Genomic DNA, 19,080 nt, shown 5'->3' with positions numbered 1-19,080 from the left:
ATATATTATTTATTTGCTAATAATGAGCATAAATCGCTAAAATTATGAAGAAATTAAAAATTAAAAATTAAAATTAGAAAAAAATGTTGATTTAATGAGAGAATATTGTATAAAAATAGAATTATTAGCTAAAATACGTATTAATTTTATGATATTTCAATTACATTAACGAAAATCGCCCATTTTTAATTCAAATGGGCGGGAAAAAAAATAAAATTCCAAAAAAAATTGAATTGGGGAAACGATAGGGGACGGGATATGAGAAACCCCATATGTTTGGGAATTTTTCGCATCACTAAAAACACAATTGTTAATATTCATTCTTTCTATTGTGCTATTCGAATAGTACGATTTATACTTTTTTTGCTAATTTATTAAATATGTCGAATTCGCGGAGGAGCGCTGTTGCAAAATGATCTATGATGTGTAGCGGTGTTTTGATAAAAAGAGGTCGGTCAACGTTTTTGAGTTTTTTCGACCTCATTATTTTTCTGATTTATCTGTTGCATTATATCAAGGGTACAATAATGCATGATATGTCACTGTTTTTATCTAAAAATTCCATAGTATTTCTGTAAAAAATTTATCCATAAAAAATTTTTCCAATCGAAAGAAAAATCGAAAAATTTTGAAATTTTTATAGAACAATATTGTGACCGAAAATTCATTCTCGTTGCATACATCTCATTAAGGTAAAACATTATCTGAAACAACCATGTTTTAAAAAATTATAGATAACGAGATATTTGATACTTAATATCAATAAATTTTGAATGCCCTCTCAAAAATTGAATGGACGTCGGTCAACCCTTAACAAAACTATTTAAAGTCATTTTACTAAACTTGTCCAGAATCTCCAAAATAAAAAAATTGCCGCCATGAATCTCCGGATTTGGCGATTTTTAAGAAATTTTATCTGATATTAGTCGCATGTATGGGAAATATGAATTTAAACAAATCTAATAGTAAATACTGGACTTACACTATTCGTAATATTATAACATATAATTAATTCATGAATAAGAAAGAATTTCTTTGCGATTTCCAAATTGATTATCATTGACTCATTTCCCTATATTTATTGTATGATAAAAGGTATAGCATCTTGTACTTATATTATATTAATAATAATTAGAGGCAAAAATAAATCCCCGCATCAATATGATAACAAATTTTTAAAATATACTCATATATTGGCACAAATTGTAATCTGTGAAATCTGATGATAGTTCTTTAAAGATATAAACAGATAAATGTGTAGAAAATAAGAAAGGGGAAAAAAGCCCTTTTAGAATTGATTTCTTCTGACGAAAATATTGATGAATAAACTAATACAATACAAACATTTTACGAAACGAAATAGAAACAATACTAGATAGTTAAATTCTTAATTAAAGCAATTAACTCTCAAAGTAAGCTCCCTTTGGAACGTAAGAGGAGTTGGTTCAATAAAAGAATAATTGCCGCACTTGAAATTTATAGTCGGAACCCTTAAATCTCTTTGAAATTGAGAACCAATTTTCAGTCTATGCAAAATTGTAGGAGCTGCAAGGTATGGTATCTCTAATCCCGATATGTGTGCCAATTCAGGCATTATTGTTGATGAACTTTTTGGAAAATATGAAGCTGCAAATTCTTTTCCTCTTGTTGCGTGATCTGATGCAAAATAATGGAAATGTATGTCATCATAGTATTTGAAATTTTTCAAATGTTGCCCAAATTCGTATTCTGAAAAATTGAAATCGGATGGAAGAGTTTTAAAAAGGTTATATGTCACTGCAAATGCTGATTTGAGTAATGGATAAGGCTGACATGTTGTAAAAGCATCTTGATTATTCATATATTGAGTAGGTAGGCAACCAAATCTCCCAACAATCGCATTTTTATCAGATATTGATTCTAATATATGCTTCAAATAGTAGGGAGAGACAGCAGTATCCTTTTTTGCAAAAACTACCCATTTAATATCACCTTTTAGTAAATTAAGATCAGAAATTCTACAACAAGGCCATTCCTCGATGTACTTGACGCATTGCTTTCCATATGCATCAACAGTTACAATAGGAATTTGATCAAAACGAAGAAAAAGAAACAGTGATATCATGTTTGTCACTTTTCATACAATTAAGGCTTCACTTACGCCCATCTGACTTTAATTCAAATTTTTGGCAACTGGCATCATTGAAAATTAAAGGTCATGTCATAGGGGCGTAAGTGCACACTTAATAAATAATGATTTGTTCAAACTTAATGGTGAACTTACCACTTTCTGACATTCTCTCAATTTTTTTGCCATTCAAGCTTTATATCCCAAATTTCTAAGGTAAAAAGTTAATATATTTGGTCATGAAAAAGTTATCAAAAGTCACTATATAGTGGCTAGTATGATTGCTATACTTTTTTGCTATTTTATTTTTTAATAAAGATATAGAAAGTAGCATGTCAGAAAGAGAAATGCGGGTGTGAAGAGGGATAGAAAATAAAACAGAAGTGTTTCGACTGAAAATTTGATAGAAAAGGGTAATTTTTCTTGCAGAAATAGAAAGAGTATGTCAAAAAGTGGTAAGTTCACCCTTAAAAAACAATTTTTTATTCTATATATTTTTCTTTGATTTCTTTTTTGAATTTTTCTTTCTAATAACAATCCAAATAATCAAAGAATAAGCACAAACAATGATAACTACAATAGGAACAACAATATAGTACAAGTTCGCGTTCTTTTGATCATCATCTTTGATAGTATTCGATTGATTCAAATGTTGTTCAATTTGTTTGTTTTTTCTCACAGAAAAATCAATTCCATTCCGTCGAATTATTTCATCTTCGTCATGAGCGATCAATATATTGGTGAAAGCAAGTTCCTTGTTAGTACACCATATCTCAAATCCAATTCCTGTCATTGTAGGAAGCTGTGATGGACTTTGAACTTTGTAATAATCTGGATTTGGAATTTGTTTCGGTTTCCAAGGCCCTTTATACTCTGGATTGATTGTATATGGCTTTTTATGGACATATTGTGGGTTGGAAATTAAAGGAGGAGAGTATTTTCCGCATCCTTTTTCGCATTTTGGATTTTTAATCAAAGGAGGTCTCCATTCTCCTAGGATTTTCTCGTTCCATTGGGATGGTTTAACTGCGTTTACATCGGGAATAAGCTCTGGTTCGTCCTCATTCCATTCCAAAGGTTTATCTAATTTGGATGGATCCAAAATCATTGGATCTTGGGATTCTGATGGAGAATCCTCTTCGTATGTAAAGATAAATTTGTTGTCGACCCAATCTTTTGGCTTTTTATCATTAAGATCTGGAAGAAATTCTTGAGGAGCAATTGGAGGATCGAAATCAGTATATAAGCTGCCTTCTTTGACAACAGAGTTATCTATTAAGATGGAGTATGTATTTGTTGGCCTGATTATTAAAGTATATATATGATTAAAGTAATCAATTGGAAATTTCGGAGGATCTATGAGACTTCGCTCTTGCATTTGCTTGAGAATAGGATTGTAAAGATTAAATATTAACTGAATGATCTGTTTTGAAGAGCATCTGTCTGGTCCGAATAAAATAACCCAAGGAGTCTTGTCATTCATCTTTTTGGGATCAAAACTACTACCAGTAAACAGTTTCATGTATGCTCCACTGCAAGTAAATGAATGCTGAGCTCTAAATTCGTATTGAATAATTAAAGATCGATTTTTCGATGGTAAAGGATTTTTAAATTTTGTGGATATAGCTAAATGTGTATTTCTCGTCTTTTGAATAAGAGCTTTCTCATTTTCTCGCCCATGTGGAGGAAAAGTATCTCCAATTCCCCAATCGCCATCATATTTTTCATCTTCTGACTGTATCCATCTATCAGTTACATTCTTGCTATCGAATGTCTCATAATAGAAGACTTTGCCAAAAGGGAGTTGGCGCTTAAAAATCAGAAAACAAAACATTGAAGAATGAAAAGTGAAAGATTTTAGGAAATTTTCAAATGAAAAATCATCATATCATGCTCTAGTTTTATCATACTGTAATATTATTTCATAATCAACTATATTTTGTGATCAAAATCCGAATTTTGAAATATTTTATTTTAGTAGTAGGATAGGAAGGGTTGTGTGACTTTTTTTGTTACGTCTATATATAGATGAAGGTATATTTTCACATCTTCTATATATAAATGATATAAAAATTTTTTCTTACGTTTTTTAAGTCATGAATTCGTAAGAAAGCGCGACATTATTAAATAAATTAGTAATAAATATTATATACTAAACACATTTTATTCAATTAACATTAATTTTAAAATAATTTATTTTTTTATCTTTTATAAAAGAAGCTATATATAGATGATGTCAGATATTCCGCGATTAATTAAACATTGTTTAAATCCTGAACGGAATCAATGGAGTCATAATCAAAGACCTCATAAACGAGTAAAAGAAATTAGAAATAATTATTTTCATGAATGAAAGATTCACTACCATAATGAAATAAAAAAATAAAAAAAATAAACTTCTTACGAAAAATTAAACGCAAGACTATCAAAAGATAGAGTTGAAAGAGTAATGGTAATGATGAAGAAGAAATTTGATGAGTTCAACATTGAACTTTAAGAAACTAATGATTATTTGAATTTATGAAATCAATTATTTGATTTATTCTTTCTTCAATCTCTTCTATTCTTTTTGTTAAATCATCTATTTTCATTAATGAGGTGATTCTTGATTGAGGAATAGATTTCAAACTAACCACTCCTTTTATTTTTGAAATTTTGAATCCATTAACTTTAAACATTTTATTCAATTTACACGTTGTCAATTCTTCAAATAATTTTTTATTGTTAGCATAATAGTCATTAAATTCTTCAACAGATGAAAAAATTTTTATTTCAGTAATTGGTTTAACAACGTTTATTTTTTGTTGAACATTTTCACTTTCATTTATTTCTTCCTCCTCTGTTTCATTTATTTTTAAAATCGGTTTCATTTATGATAAAAATAAAAATTTAAATATAAGTGATGAAATATATTTTTTAATTAATATTAAATCAGAAATGGCTGCAGGATTCTTTAAAAAATTATGGGATGGAATTAAGAAAGCTGCGGGTTGGGTTTATAAAAAGATTATTAAACCCGTTGCAAACTTTTTGGCACCAGTAGCGAAAACGGCAGGAACTATCATAGGTGGAGTATTAGGTACTAAAGCAGGTAATCCGGCGATGGGAGCACAAGCAGGTAACGCAATTGGTGGAATTGCTGAAGGAATACTTAATAAAATAGGAGGAGATAGTGGAAAAATAAATAAATATTATTTTTATCTTAGTATCGGTTGAAGTCTTTGATAAACTTTTTCTCCTTTATTTAATATTTCTCTTATTGGGGCGGCTTTTGGCGTTATTGATTCAGCAACGTCACTAATTGCTTCTTTATTCTTAAATATCCAATTTGCTCCTTCTTCATTGTTTCCCAAACTTTATGCGCTCCTCTTTTTACTTTATCCCACAGTTTCTTAAAGAATCCTGCAGCCATAGTTGATTATTTCATTAAAATTAAAAATTCATTTTCATCTTTTAATTTTGATTTTTTATTTATAATAAATGACGACTAACTATTTGGTGCCAAACACTAAACCGATTAATGGAAATGTGTTTCATTCATTCGAAAAGATAAATGAAATATTCGCAAAGAATGACGGTAGAAGATATTATAGAGAACTTGAAAGTTCATGCTATGACTCTGATGCTCCATATTTTGATGATAAACAAACTCATTTAAGAATTACAAATCCGGCTCATGATGTGAACCAATTAGGTGACACATATATTAAACGCAAAGTTAAAGCAACTCTAGTTTCAAATAAAGCTTTCACATGTGATGCCGCTTTTAAATGCATGCGTTTATTCGTTGGTTACAAATCATCAAATCAAAGCTTTAAAACAATTAGAAGTAGAAACCGAAAGAGGTGATGCCGGTTATCTTCAGATGGATTGCGCCCGTGAATCTTTCGCATTTGCAACATATAAACCAAAATCAGAAAGGAAAGTTAAAAAGTTTGTTCATTCGTTATATAATAATGTTCAAAATATGATAACTCAGTATGTGGTAAATATATTGACCCTTCAGAAGTTTTCAAGAAAGCAAATGAAGAAGTTGATGTCACTTTTGATATGATTATTCCGGTAAATGATTTGTTAGCATTTCAGGCGTTCGATGATTATCCTAAATCATTTGGTGAAATCATTCTTAAATATTATGTTTTCAGGGATACTTTAGTATTTTGTCAGGTTGACCCGTTAAGAGTTGCTGATTTACAAAATTACGTTTATGAAAAGATAACTGATGAAAATTATGAAAAGATTATGAATCATGTTTATAAATATGATCGCAAATTCCAACAAATCGGACTTCCTGCCAAATTAATTACAAGCTTAGCCGCTACATCTGCTGACGCAACAGTTGATGACGTTATTATTTCATGCACAAAGATGGAAGTTTTAGAGGATAAATGCATTACACCAGGATACGGTTTAATTGAAGAATCAGTTAAAGCAATACCACGTTTATTCAGTAAGGAAGATCCATTCATGATTCCAGCTCAACATATTGACGTTCGTTCACTAAATGGAGGTTGCATCACTCCTGAAGGTATTAGCTCAGATTTCCATACGCTCTTCATAATGTTACAGATGTTGTGTTAACATTTCCGAAAGAATGCAATGCAAAGAACAGTTTTAGAAAATCCAATGCTTCGAGGTCTTCAGGTCACTATAGATTCCAGAAACTTCCCCGATCAAGCGATGACCACAGTGGGTGACATATTCTTTACACGTATGCTTCAAGCTTCTGATTTAGATGGAGTGAATGAATGCACAGAAGAATACGAGGACTCATTAACTAGACCACTGAATGATGATAATGGCACGCCATTAGCTAGAACATGGAAAGACCAAACTTCATTCTTATGCACTATTCCAGTTCAACGTGATGGAGCGGGTATATTCTTTGATGGATTAGAAACTTTCAATTCACAAGTTACAGTACAAGTGAAAGCTTATCCAATCATTCAGGGTGTAAAATGACACTTACTGTTCAAAGGTGACAAATCCTCCTCAGGTTTGGTTTACTAGGACTACATATTGGACATGGACACCGGATGAAGGTTTGAAATATCATCCAACAGGTACACCACCACAGTATAGAAGTTCATATGATGAAATATTGATGAATAGAAATGTTTAAAATTATAAATTTATTTTTGATTAAATGGATTTAAATTCATCCACCCTTATGAAGAATTAGCGGAGTATATAATACATACGTAGATGATATGATTAATGAAGCATTGAGTGATAATAGAAATGCTCTATCTAAGGAAAAATTAATGAAAATTCCATATTCTGAATGTTACTTAAATTCAATCACTGCAGCAATTGGTAAACAAAATAAAGGTAAAACATTAACGATATTAAAACAAATTATCATTATTGCTAACACTTCCCCCTATTCACATGTGTTAATTTATATCAACCGTTCAGGTTCACCTTCAGATGATACATTTGAATCTTTAAAGCATTTAATCAAAATTCCAATTATTTATTTATCACAAGAAGAAGCAGAAGATTATTTAAAAAACTTTTTAATGTATAAAGAATTATATAATACAATCAAGAAGCAAGGATTAGAGGATAAAATTATTGATAAACAACGGGATGAATTATTTGAAACACTTTCTATTTCAAATTTTGATAGAGAATTTTTGCATTCACTCATTTTTCTAGATGATGCAGTGAAATCAAAACTAATAACAAATGAGAAATCATATTTTAATCAGTTATTAACTCAATGTCGACACATTCAGTGTTCATTCTTTGGCTGTTCAATACTTCAAAGCATTAAGCACAAACATTAAATCAAATCTATCAACACTTTTCATTTTCAGTGGGTTTAGTCGTCAACAGTTGAACGTTATGCTTTATCAAGTGAATTTACCAATGAGCATTAATGAACTTTACACACAATATCAGCAATTAGGTGAACATGGAAAAATAATAGTTGATTTAAATAAAGGAAGTGTTAAATTTGATTAACTTTTTATAATTAATTTTTATTTTTTATTTATAATTAAACATGACAGAAATAGCAAATCTTCTACAGGTTCCATTAAAACAAGGACAAACAAAAAGGGTGCATATAATAGAACTATGAAAGTTCCTGATGGAATGAAAGAATTAGTTCATATTGTTGCTGGTCTTCAAAAAGATGTTAAACAAATGAGAAACGTTTTAACATTACCAGAAGCTCAAGCATATGCCAAACGTCATGGTCCAAATTGGGAAGCACACGAAGCAGACATTACGGGTCCAAATGGAAAACCTGATGGTATAAATGAAGTTTTCGTTACGATGGTCAAGGTAATATTAAAGTCATAAATGGTTATAAATTAACTATATCTGATTATCCTAAACGTAAAGTATATAATGAACGTTATCCTATGCAATTTGATGAAAATGGAAAAGCTGTTAAACAATACATTGGAGAAGGTGAAAATGGTCCAATTAATTCATACCGTCGTAATCCATATTCTTATTTCAATGAAGAATTAAATGCTATTGAAGAGGGACCGGATGGATTACCACGATATTCTAACCAGTTTGATGGTCAATATGCAAATATTAGACCTGAAATTTCAGCTAAGAAATTCTTTAAAGTTGCTTTATTCGATCCAGTTTTCGCAAATGTTAAAGATGAACTTAAACAGCAATTCCAACCAATTATAGTAGCAAGAATTGCATCAGGTGCTTTATCTCAAGCATTCAAAGATTTAATTAAGAAACCATTATATCAGCAACGTGGTTTAACTTATGATTTAGTTAAGGAATCAGATAAAAGAAAATTTGAGAAATCAGATGATTATAAGAATGCAATTAATGAATATATTCGGTCTATTAATTTCGATGAAAAGCTAAAAATCAACTTCATGAACAAATACAGGGAATAATAGATTCAAAAGTTCCAGCAAAATAAAAGTTTAAATATATTTTTTTTATTCGATTATAAATGAGAAGACGTTTCACTAGTCAAAAGAACACTAACGCAAAAGCAGAGATTACGGTTGGTTATAACGTAAATGATGATAAATCACGAATTATTCAAAATGTTAAAGTTAATGTTAGCCCTGAATTAACAAGGTCAGCAACTCAACCAAATTTATTAACTCGTGACTTACCGAAGAATGAGGAGAATGAAGAAAACCATGAGAATGGAGACCCAATCATTTTATCTGAACCTGGTAAAGAACCTGTTGAAATTCCCACTTATCCAACATACCCCCACCTCTTTCATCAAACATCGAGAACCCATATAAAATAGACATTAATTCTGAATTAATGAAAATTTACCGTGATATAATAATTAATAATTATGATTCAATAATAAATTTAATTGACCAATCCGGTTTAATTATTTTACCTTATGAATCATTAATTCACATTATCGCCATTCTTTGTGATGTTCAAGATTCAGACGTTAAGATTCAATTTTTCATAGATGATGAGGTTTCATGCTGCGGAACAGTTGCAAAAATAAATCCTATAAAGGATATTAGCACAATTAAGATATCAAAGAACGGAACAACAACTGAACTTCATTTAACATATAATGATATTTATAATAAAATAGTTGATGAATATAAAATATCACTTGAAAAATTCTTTGTTAAGGCTATTTAATATTCAAGCATTAACATTATCGAATAATAATCCTTTGAATCATAATCAATAATAATTGACCTTTCACCAGTTTCTATCGTTTGTTTTATTTCTTTTTGTTCCCCACTATCCGGATCGGTCATTGTAATTGTTTTTGTTATAGTATCAGCTTTATCTTTAACTTCAATCTTTTTTCCATCGGGATATTTAAACCAAAATTCCAAAAATTCGATATTGTCAATCTGTTCATATTTTAATCTATCAATTACATTTTTAATACCATCTGAAAATCTTATGAAATGGTCATTATATGGGTTTGATTGAACTAAATTTGAATGAAGTGAAATATAACCTGTTGATGAATATGACATTGACTCATATTTTCTGAAAACACTAAAATTTATAACATGAATGAATTTCTTATTCGTTGAATTTATGAATTCTTGAGGTAATCTTATTCTAGTTTTATTTATCACTGGAAAATAACGCTTTACCATATTTTTAATCGTAATAAAAATGTCAATTATCAATATTATTTCGAATAATAACTGTGAATTAAATTTAACAGTTAGCGGAATTTATAATGTTACTCTCGTTTCTGTGAGTGGTAAATTTAATCCCATTCTTTTAGACCCTTCAGATTATATATCATTTATTAAAGATGACCTTGAAAAAACGTATGATATGTATATAAATAATGTGATAGCGAAATGGGATATTAACATGATTTTAAGTTATTTAAATGAATCATTTATCGTATGGTATGAAGAAAATTTTAAATCAAAACCGATAAACTTTTTGAACTTGATGAAATAAATAACCTTATTAAATTTCCGCTGAAAATTAAATTTTGTACTCCTCATCTTCGTTCATTGTTGGGGATATTAAATTTTGAAAAAGATGTTGGGGATGTTTTGTATTCTGACACTGGTTCCAATTTCATTTTAATCAAATGTGATAAAGTTAATACCCCAATGAGATTTTCACATCAAACATTAGACCCTAACTCTTACCCATCAATACAAAACATTTTATCCATCAACTTAAACACATTTTCTTTATCATATCCGTTTCAATTATCCGGGAATTCATTTATTCTTCATTCAAAAGATTTATCAAATATTAAATTTAGAATAACTGACCTATTTGATTGTGATTTAGAATTCATGAATGAAATATTATGGCAATTTCAAATAGAAAAAATAGCTGATGAGATAACGGATTAAATATTTATTTTTAAATCATAATAAATGATTAAACAACAGCAACCACAGCAACTTAAGGCACAAAACACCCAGGTCCTTCAGACCATTACATACGCCATATATGCATATAATTCAAAGACGGCAGAACAAACGCAAAGGTTGAAATATGGAGATTTGGAGATAGTATTGAAAAATGAACATTTCGAATTCGTTTGCAAAGGTGGTGCAGTGATATCAAATATAAAAGAAATTTTATTTATGAATTCTAAAATTAAAGGTATAACGGATGATATAACATCAATTCCACCAGAAGAACAGAGATATTACGCATTAAATGCATTTCCTAAAGTTTTGAAGATTGGAAGATTTAATTTAAATGAGGAATTCATAGAAGGTTTCCTAAATGACATAATGAAGAAGGTGGATAAGGAATATGTGGATAGTGAGTTAAATAAGAAGGCAAATTTGGTTTATGTTGATGAAAAAGATAATGAAATTAAAGAAAAGGTTGAATGGTATCATGAATGGACATTTGAGACTTTTAAAGTTAAAGCTGATACAGAATGGGTTTCAGGATGTTTAGATCTTAAAGCAGATAAAACTTATGTTGATGAAAATTATGCAAAGAAGTCGGAAGTAAATGATGTGATTACAAGCATGAAAAATGAAATACTTCAAACATTATATCCTGTTGGTTCTATTTATACATCAATGAACTCAACAAATCCATCAACAGTTTTAGGTTTTGGTACGTGGAAGCAGATTGTAGATAAATTCTTATACTGTGCTAGATATTCAAAGCAAACAGGAGGTTCGAAGAAAATTAAAGAAGCAAACCTTCCACCGCACACTCATACAGGAACGACAAACACAACAGGAAATCATTCACATTCAATAACAAAAAGAGGTTATATAAATCTTGCAGCGGGTTCGGATAGATGGGGAATGAATAGATATGATATCACAACTGACCCAGTAGATTCAAGCACAGGTATTTTCTGTGGAACCGCAGGTAATCATTCACACACTTTCACAACAAATCCAACAGGCTCGGGTAAAGATTATATGCCACCATTTGTGACTGTATTCGCATGGTACCGCGTTCAATAAACATACTTGAGCCTAGAATAAAATCTTTGGGTTTAGGCTTACCGAATGAACTAAATATATTTTATGTCTGTAATTAATTAGGTAATGAACTGCGGAAATAAATGTTTACGTTAAGTGACTCAAAGAGTCTGGAGACAAAGTCTCATGTTTTCAGGTTATTCAATAATTAATTATTTTTGAAGAACTGAAGGTGTCACTATGTCACCATGTGTCACTCGGTTATTTAACTTCTCTGAAAAAATGAGACAACATGACATTTTGACAACACAGCAGGAGGAAGGTATTTATGAATTATTTTTGAAGAACTGAAGGTGCTACCATGTTACCATGTGCTACCAGGTTAATTAACTTCTATGAAAAAATGAGACAACATGACATTTTGACAACACAGCTGGAAATATATTTTATCGTAAATGTTTTGTCATGATTTCATCGTAAACTCTATGTCAAACATGAACGTATATGTTTTGTCATGACTTCATCGTAATAAGCGTAAACTCTATGTCAAGACTTCTTCGTATATGTTTTGTCAAGACTTCTTCATCGTAATGAGTGTAAATGACCCAAAAATAATGTTTAGGGTAGATGGTTAGATCTAACCTGATATCTAACCTCATTTCTAACCTCATTTCTACCCTCATGAATTTTCATGAATTTTATATATTAATGTTTTCGTTAAGCCACTTTGTGCCGTCAGTCAGTCAGTCAGTCAGTCAGTTTAGGAAAGACTTTAGAAAGTTGTTGGAAAATAAGTCCTGGGAAGAGTATTATAAGGCATTTTGTGAAGAATATAGCAACCGCCGGAATTCAGACGGTTGTTTTTTTATACAAAATTCATGCAGGAAATTCTTGAGTTTTGGTTGAAAGAATACGGTCGAGCCACTTTTGGCTCCACCTCAAAACAAGCATTTTATGAGCTTACTAAGGGCGTTATAAATGAATTCAAAGGTATTTACATACATCCTGACCTCGTTCATTTTGTTGCTGAATTCAGCAAAAATAATGTTTAGGGTAGATGGTTAGATCTAACCTGATATCTACCCTCATTTCTAACCTCATGAATTTTCATGAATTTCCTTAAGACAGAAGAAATAAAGTTAGTTTTATTTTTATTTTTTTATTTTGTATAAAAGATACGATTTCAACAATCGGCACAACAACAATTCAAGCCACGAACGGCGGGACTCTGTCCACAACTACGGCACCAAATTCATTAATCATGAATCCTACGTCAATGTTGGTAGAGATGAAAAACTTCATTCCTTCTTCATATACTTTTGAAACAGAAATACAAAGAATAAAGCAAGAACTTTTAACAAGTAATTTAGACTGTAGTGCGAAAGATGAAACAAATGGAGAGGAGCTATATGAAATGCAAGATATCATAGACCATTTGCCTAAATTACCGGAAGTTCAGCAACAAAAACTAACTATTCCTGAATTCGATGAAATTGAAGTTAAAGTTACTGATTCAGTAGAAATAAAGAAGTTCATACGTAAAGTAAATTATGAATTCCTTGGTTTTCATTGCAACCATAAAGTTATGAACAAAGATTGCGACATGGTTTATAAAAACATTTCTGACATATATAAATCTGAGGAGTTTAAGACTTACGATAACTTTGTTTCATTAGCTGCTGAATGTGTGTGGCAGATAAGAGATAAAGACAGAAGAGGCAAAGTATGGAACGAACAGATAAAACCAACTGCTTCAGATTTAAAGAAAGCCATTGATGCTTTAGTTGTTCTAGCAGGTCAAATTTCAATGTATAACGCAAAAATGAATCCGCAATGCTCAAAATGTAAAGCAGCAATGAGGAAATATAACTACTCACTAAAAGAGATAGAAAGAATGAGAAACGATTACGCAGACTTAAAGAAAGAAGCAGAAAAGCCAGCAGAAGATAAAATGGACATGTTGACATTTCTTAATAAAAACTATCCCACAGCTGATGATTTCCTTTTATCTGATGTCAAGAAGAAGTATAAAGAAACTTTCGGCATTGTTAAAATTTTTGATATATTAACTGAAGAAATAGAAGCTACAAAAATATTTAAAATTTCACGAATTCATAACGTATATCACGTTAAACGTTTGTAAATCTTGAGGTTAGAAATGAGGGTAGATATCAGGTTAGATCTAACCATCTACCCTAAACATTATTTTTGTCTGAAAAATGACCAAATTTCATGAATTTCATTAGTTAGAAAAATAACGCTAATTTTTTCTAAGAAAATTTTTTATTTTGTATGTAAAGACAGTAATGTCAAACATTGAGTTTGAAACAGTTAGAAAGATTGACAATGACACCAAAGTAGTTAGAATAGGTGATTTAAACGTAAGATACTCAAAGAAATACAACAAATATTCTTTGTCAGACATTATATCTCCATCTGAAAAGAAAACAAAGGACTGGGTTAGAATTGCTTCTACTCAGAAAATTTTGACAAGAAATCCTGAGCTTATGATATCAGTAGCATTTCATGGAACAAGAGCATATCTTATAGACAAAAGTCTTATACCAATAGTTTTGTTATGGATTGACCCAGTTGTTGGATATAACTTCATAACTTATGGTTCATTCGATACGGAACGTTGCAGTGAAGGCTTACTTTACATCGTTCAGAAACCGAAGGACTTCAATACAAAGAGATATAAGATAGGAAGAACATATAATATAACTCAAAGATATGACAGTACAGTCAATAGAGTCAAGGTTGTGTTCGTTAATGATATGAGAGCTGCTGAAACAGAACTGCTTGAAGTTTTTGAGAAAATGTATGGTGCTCCATGAAAGGTAAAGAAACGTTTGAAGTAGATGAGATAGATAAAGCTATAAAATTATTTGACGAAGTTGCTGAAAAATACATGTAAAGCGTTTATTTTTGGTCTTTTGTGAAAGTCAGAAAAAAAAAGTTAGTTTTAAAATTATTTTTATTTTGTATGAAATGACAGTAATGTCAACATCAGAGAACACAACAACTGCTATCGTTCATGAAGCCATAAATGAAGAATACGAGTACATACAATATAACAAACAACTTCGCCTCATTCGTTCGGTCAAAGATGACATGTACCAAATGCAAAGTATAATGAATGCTCTTCGTTCTACAAAGCAAGCATATCATTGGTTTGAAAACCAACAGACAAAAGAAATTTTAGAAGAATTTCCTCATATGATTGCTTCCCTCGGAAAACCGAGAGAAGAGATTCCGTATGAAAATCGCAAGAGGTTAGAAATGAGGTTAGAAATGAGGTTAGATCTACCCTTCTACCCTAAAATATATTTTGGGTCATTTACACTCATTACGATGAAATCATGACAAAACGTCTACCCTGTCAAAATTGAAGTTGGAGACAGAAGATACGTAGTTTTAAGGGTCAATGGTAAATTTAAGGGTCAATTTGATTACTTCAAGAATTTGATGAATTCATGCACAAAGGAATTTTATGATAATTTACTAACATATTTTATGCAATATGACCTTTCATCATTTAATGTACGAATCATACCGATGACTGAAGCCAAACAAGATTTAATTGAATTATCAACAAATCCTTTAGAGGAATGGATAAATACACATTATGATGAATTGTGTGCAGGTATGACGTGTAAAAATGCTCTATTCTGCAAACCATCAGACATGAAAGACAAGAATTTTCAAATGAGCATTAAGGATAAATGTGATAAGAAACAGAGAAGAATAGATGGTAAACAAACATGGTGTTATGTTTTGAAAGAAGAAATGAAAGGATTATATAAACAGGTTGAACCAAACGATAATGAGGATTCATTTACTGACGATGAAATACCTGTAAATGAAGCTTTATAAAGTATGATTTGAATTTATTTTTGCATTAATCCTGCTGTGTTGTTGTCTAAATGTCATGTTGTCTCATTTTTTCAGAGAAGTTAAATAACCGAGTGACACATGGTGACATAGTGACACCTTCAGTTATTCAAAAATAATTCATAACTGCCTTCCTCATTAATCCTGCTGTGTTGTCAAAATGTCATGTTGTCTCATTTTTTCAGAGAAGTTAATTAACCTGGTAGCACATGGTGACGTAGTGACACTGAAAAAATTAAATTTGGATTGAGTTTAAAAATTCATCTTTATTAAATTCATCTCTTCCAATCAATTTATTTATTCTATTAAATTCTTTTATTTTTGCTTCACCCAGTTTAAGGATTGAACGGTAAGTTTCTAACTTTTCAATTATTTCCTTCTTCTCTTTATCGTTTTCAATTACTTTAGTTTTATGGGCATCAACCCCACCGCATTGCGGCTTCTTTTTGTAATAGCATATTTTTGATTTAATTCTGTTTAGTTTCTTTTTATATTCATCGTCTGGACTCTTGGCTGCTTCGTTGTCACTCATTTCTTACGAAATAAAAAAATTAAATATTATTTAAATATAATGGAGTAATAAAATAAATCGGAATTTCTATTAATTTATTGTCAACTTCAACTAATGCATTGCCGTTAATATATCTAACAAATTCAGCTATTGTGTCAAATCTTCGTCTTCTTTTTGTCATTGATTTATCAGTTTTTCCATAATCGAGATGAATCAAAACTTTATCCCTTGTTTAAAATTCATGAGCCCCGAATTAATTTGTTCACGTTTAACATCATTCAACCTTTCCATTTGCTTTCTAATATATTCCCATTCTTTTGAAATATCATTTTTCATTTCACTGGTTTCATGTTTATAGTTCTATGCCATGTATTATTAAATAATATACTAACTGTTGTATGATGGAGTCATGATTTCCATCCCAGTATATCTGACCGTTAACCCCTAACGCATCTCTAAGAGTTCTCATTACCGCATCAACTATTTTATTATGAAACGTATATGGAGAGGATGAAAAGAAAAAATTAATTTGTGGGAAATAATGAGTCATAGTTGCCTGAAATCCTTTATCACCATCACCCCTGATATTATCTACTCTTTCATGATCTAGTAAGTATTGTATAGCTCTTCTTGTTTCCTGTTCTGTTTTCCCTTTCACTGGAATGCAATATAAATATCTAGTGTTAATGTTAATGGCAAATAAATAAGTAACTTTTCCTTTTGAATATTCCAGATGATCGATTTCGTATGAATATGGATATGGTGCAAATGAAGGGCGACTAAATTTTTCCTTTAACGGTTGAATTTTCGGGTCAATTGGTTTATTTAATATCTTGAAATCCTTTTTAAAATCTTTTTGCTTCTTTAATGTTTGAAATGGATATAATAAAGTGAATGATGAAGGATTAACTGAAGGAGGAGGCGGTACTGTCGTTGGAGGTTTTGGTGTTGCAAGTGGTTTAATTTTATCTGCTTTGATTTTGGATGATGAAGTTTAGTTGTTGATTTTCCTTTCATTAATTCTGGATGTATTCTATTCATTTGTTTTAAATATGCTGTATATAAAGGTTTGATATACTTTCCCGCTTCGAGTTTATGTTGAAGGATGAATTCCAAAAGTTGATCTTCATTTAAAAGTCGGGCTGAATATGGTTTAAGTAATGAATCATAAATTAAAGCTTGTGCTTCATTTATGGTCTGAAGGACCTGGGTGTTTTGCACCTTTTGTTTTTGTTCCTTTGGCTTTTGCGGCTCAGGATTATATAATTTATATAATTCATCAATATCTTCTTCTGTTAATACTTTATTTTTGAAATCTTTCAACTGTTTAAGTTGTGATTTAGTTTTTCCCTTTGAATATTCATTATTTTTAATTTTGTCTTTAATTTTAGAAATTATTCTATCATGATATTTCAAAATTTCATTTTTATAATATGGATAATAATATTCCATATCATCACCCGTTATATTGTTATCATATTTTTGGAGATATGCTTTTAAATCATAATAATCAAGAAAATTTTGATTAAATACTAAATCAGCAATTAAAATTTTTAAATCTACGTTATCCATTTATATAAAAATAAAATCAATGTTTTAAGGGTGCCCACCTCTTTGAATCATAGTATCAAAACCATTATTTACATATTGAATCCCATCATTAACGGTTCCTTCTTCTAAAACGGTATCAAATGGTGGCGGTTGTTGTTGCTGTTGATGCTGTGATGGGATTTAAAAAATTCGTTGTGGTTGATTATTTGGAATCTGAAAGTTAAAACCATTTGGTATAAATCGATTTGGTTCCTTTTGTCTCTTCTGTGGCATTTCATTAAAAATAAAATTTTAAATTGTATTAAATAAATGGCATACAACATCCATTTTCACAATATACAGCCTTAGTGTGTGCTCCTGTTAATGCAGTCTTACCGATTGTTAAGCGAGTCATTGACCCATTTTTAAGTTGTAAATTAATATTCTGACCATCGAAAATAACTTTATCATTTATTATATCCAAATATTTTTTAGGTGTTAATTGCTTATTTTGTCGTAAACTAACACCTTTCATTTTTTGTGCAATCTTTTTAAAATCACTTCCATCAATTGAACCGTTGAATGATGTATAACATTTAGGACATAAAGCAACCATGTTATCACCTTGTTTCTCAATTGCTAAACCCAATAACTTCTTCTCATGTGCTTTTTCTTCAGCTTTATTCTTTAATTTAGGTTTAAATTTCTCATCAAAACAGAAGAAATCAAATGGTGCGAATTTGAAAATGTTTTTATCATAAAATTGTTTATCGGTAACAATTGCTTGAAATGCTTGAGTGTTAGGAAGATTTGGGTCGCCAGCGATTGCCCAATAAGATGAATCAGTATCACCTTCAATGAAATGAAAACGATTAACATCCATGCATTTATACATAAAATCATAAATGAAAACCAAATACCAGTATTTAGCATTATCTGAAGTGAAGAATGCCTCTTGTAAACACGTATCACATCTATAAAATCTATCTTTAAGCATCACTTGATACGTATCCTCACCTATTTCTCTTATGTTTTTAAACTTATTTGACATACATGCAACGCGTGCCTTCTGTGCATTCATTATTTTAGTCTTTGCGTAATTTTGTGTATTCATTGCATCGTAACCATATGATCCATTAAGCGAAATCTTACAAAATAAACTTTTTCCTTTATTT

General features: G+C 30.3%; 9 protein-coding genes and 3 pseudogenes across 12 annotated transcripts, besides 5 other annotated features; 9 read left to right on the top strand and 3 right to left on the bottom strand.

Annotated features, from left to right (window-relative positions):
- Positions 1-2,247: 2,247 nt before the first annotated feature.
- Positions 2,248-2,280: a mobile genetic element.
- Positions 2,248-2,280: a terminal%2Cinverted (terminal inverted repeat of tvBac_53III transposon ID:TVAGG3_0133680).
- A 265-nt stretch (positions 2,281-2,545) lies between these two features.
- Positions 2,546-2,578: a mobile genetic element.
- Positions 2,546-2,578: a terminal%2Cinverted (terminal inverted repeat of tvBac_53III transposon ID:TVAGG3_0133670).
- A 16-nt stretch (positions 2,579-2,594) lies between these two features.
- On the bottom strand, positions 2,595-3,941 carry TVAGG3_0133660 (unfolded protein binding; the record flags this gene model as incomplete). Its single annotated transcript, XM_001320532.1, has 1 exon — positions 2,595-3,941. The coding sequence occupies one exon, from the start codon at positions 3,939-3,941 to the stop codon at positions 2,595-2,597; it is 1,347 nt and encodes a 448-aa protein (XP_001320567.1).
- A 1,103-nt stretch (positions 3,942-5,044) lies between these two features.
- TVAGG3_0133650 (N-acetylmuramoyl-l-alanine amidase family) lies at positions 5,045-5,280 on the top strand (the record flags this gene model as incomplete). The annotated part of the gene is made up of 1 exon (XM_001320531.2): positions 5,045-5,280. A coding segment is annotated over one exon (236 nt), but the record flags the coding sequence as incomplete, so codon positions are not given.
- A 1,411-nt stretch (positions 5,281-6,691) lies between these two features.
- Positions 6,692-17,150: a mobile genetic element.
- Positions 8,118-9,014, top strand: TVAGG3_0133640 (annotated as a pseudogene). Its single transcript has one exon. A coding segment is annotated over exon 1 (897 nt).
- Positions 9,048-9,718, top strand: TVAGG3_0133630 (annotated as a pseudogene). Its single transcript has one exon. A coding segment is annotated over exon 1 (671 nt).
- TVAGG3_0133620 (uncharacterized protein) lies at positions 10,948-11,538 on the top strand (the record flags this gene model as incomplete). The annotated part of the gene is made up of 1 exon (XM_051224027.1): positions 10,948-11,538. A coding segment is annotated over one exon (591 nt), but the record flags the coding sequence as incomplete, so codon positions are not given.
- On the top strand, positions 11,614-12,012 carry TVAGG3_0133610 (phage tail repeat-like family; the record flags this gene model as incomplete). Its single annotated transcript, XM_051224026.1, has 1 exon — positions 11,614-12,012. One exon carries the CDS (start codon positions 11,614-11,616, stop codon positions 12,010-12,012), a length of 399 nt encoding a protein of 132 aa, XP_051109012.1.
- On the top strand, positions 13,148-13,863 carry TVAGG3_0133600 (organellar and viral DNA polymerase type B; the record flags this gene model as incomplete). The annotated part of the gene is made up of 1 exon (XM_001289778.2): positions 13,148-13,863. A coding segment is annotated over one exon (716 nt), but the record flags the coding sequence as incomplete, so codon positions are not given.
- TVAGG3_0133590 lies at positions 14,277-14,887 on the top strand (annotated as a pseudogene). The gene has a single exon. A coding segment is annotated over exon 1 (611 nt).
- TVAGG3_0133580 (KilA, N-terminal/APSES-type HTH, DNA-binding family) lies at positions 14,962-15,336 on the top strand (the record flags this gene model as incomplete). The annotated part of the gene is made up of 1 exon (XM_051224025.1): positions 14,962-15,336. One exon carries the CDS (start codon positions 14,962-14,964, stop codon positions 15,334-15,336), a length of 375 nt encoding a protein of 124 aa, XP_051109011.1.
- Positions 15,529-15,846, top strand: TVAGG3_0133570 (uncharacterized protein; the record flags this gene model as incomplete). Its single annotated transcript, XM_051224024.1, has 1 exon — positions 15,529-15,846. One exon carries the CDS (start codon positions 15,529-15,531, stop codon positions 15,844-15,846), a length of 318 nt encoding a protein of 105 aa, XP_051109010.1.
- On the bottom strand, positions 16,100-16,396 carry TVAGG3_0133560 (uncharacterized protein; the record flags this gene model as incomplete). Its single annotated transcript, XM_001320528.1, has 1 exon — positions 16,100-16,396. The coding sequence occupies one exon, from the start codon at positions 16,394-16,396 to the stop codon at positions 16,100-16,102; it is 297 nt and encodes a 98-aa protein (XP_001320563.1).
- A 1,077-nt stretch (positions 17,151-18,227) lies between the features above and the next one.
- TVAGG3_0133540 (uncharacterized protein) lies at positions 18,228-18,986 on the bottom strand (the record flags this gene model as incomplete). The annotated part of the gene is made up of 1 exon (XM_051224023.1): positions 18,228-18,986. One exon carries the CDS (start codon positions 18,984-18,986, stop codon positions 18,228-18,230), a length of 759 nt encoding a protein of 252 aa, XP_051109009.1.
- Between the last annotated feature and the right edge of the window lie 94 nt (positions 18,987-19,080).

Source organism: Trichomonas vaginalis, chromosome IV, assembly GCF_026262505.1.
Source record: "Trichomonas vaginalis G3 chromosome IV, whole genome shotgun sequence".
NCBI lineage: Eukaryota > Parabasalia > Trichomonadida > Trichomonadidae > Trichomonas > Trichomonas vaginalis.
Note: the sequence above shows the minus strand (reverse complement) of the source record. Positions and strands in the feature narration are given on the sequence as shown.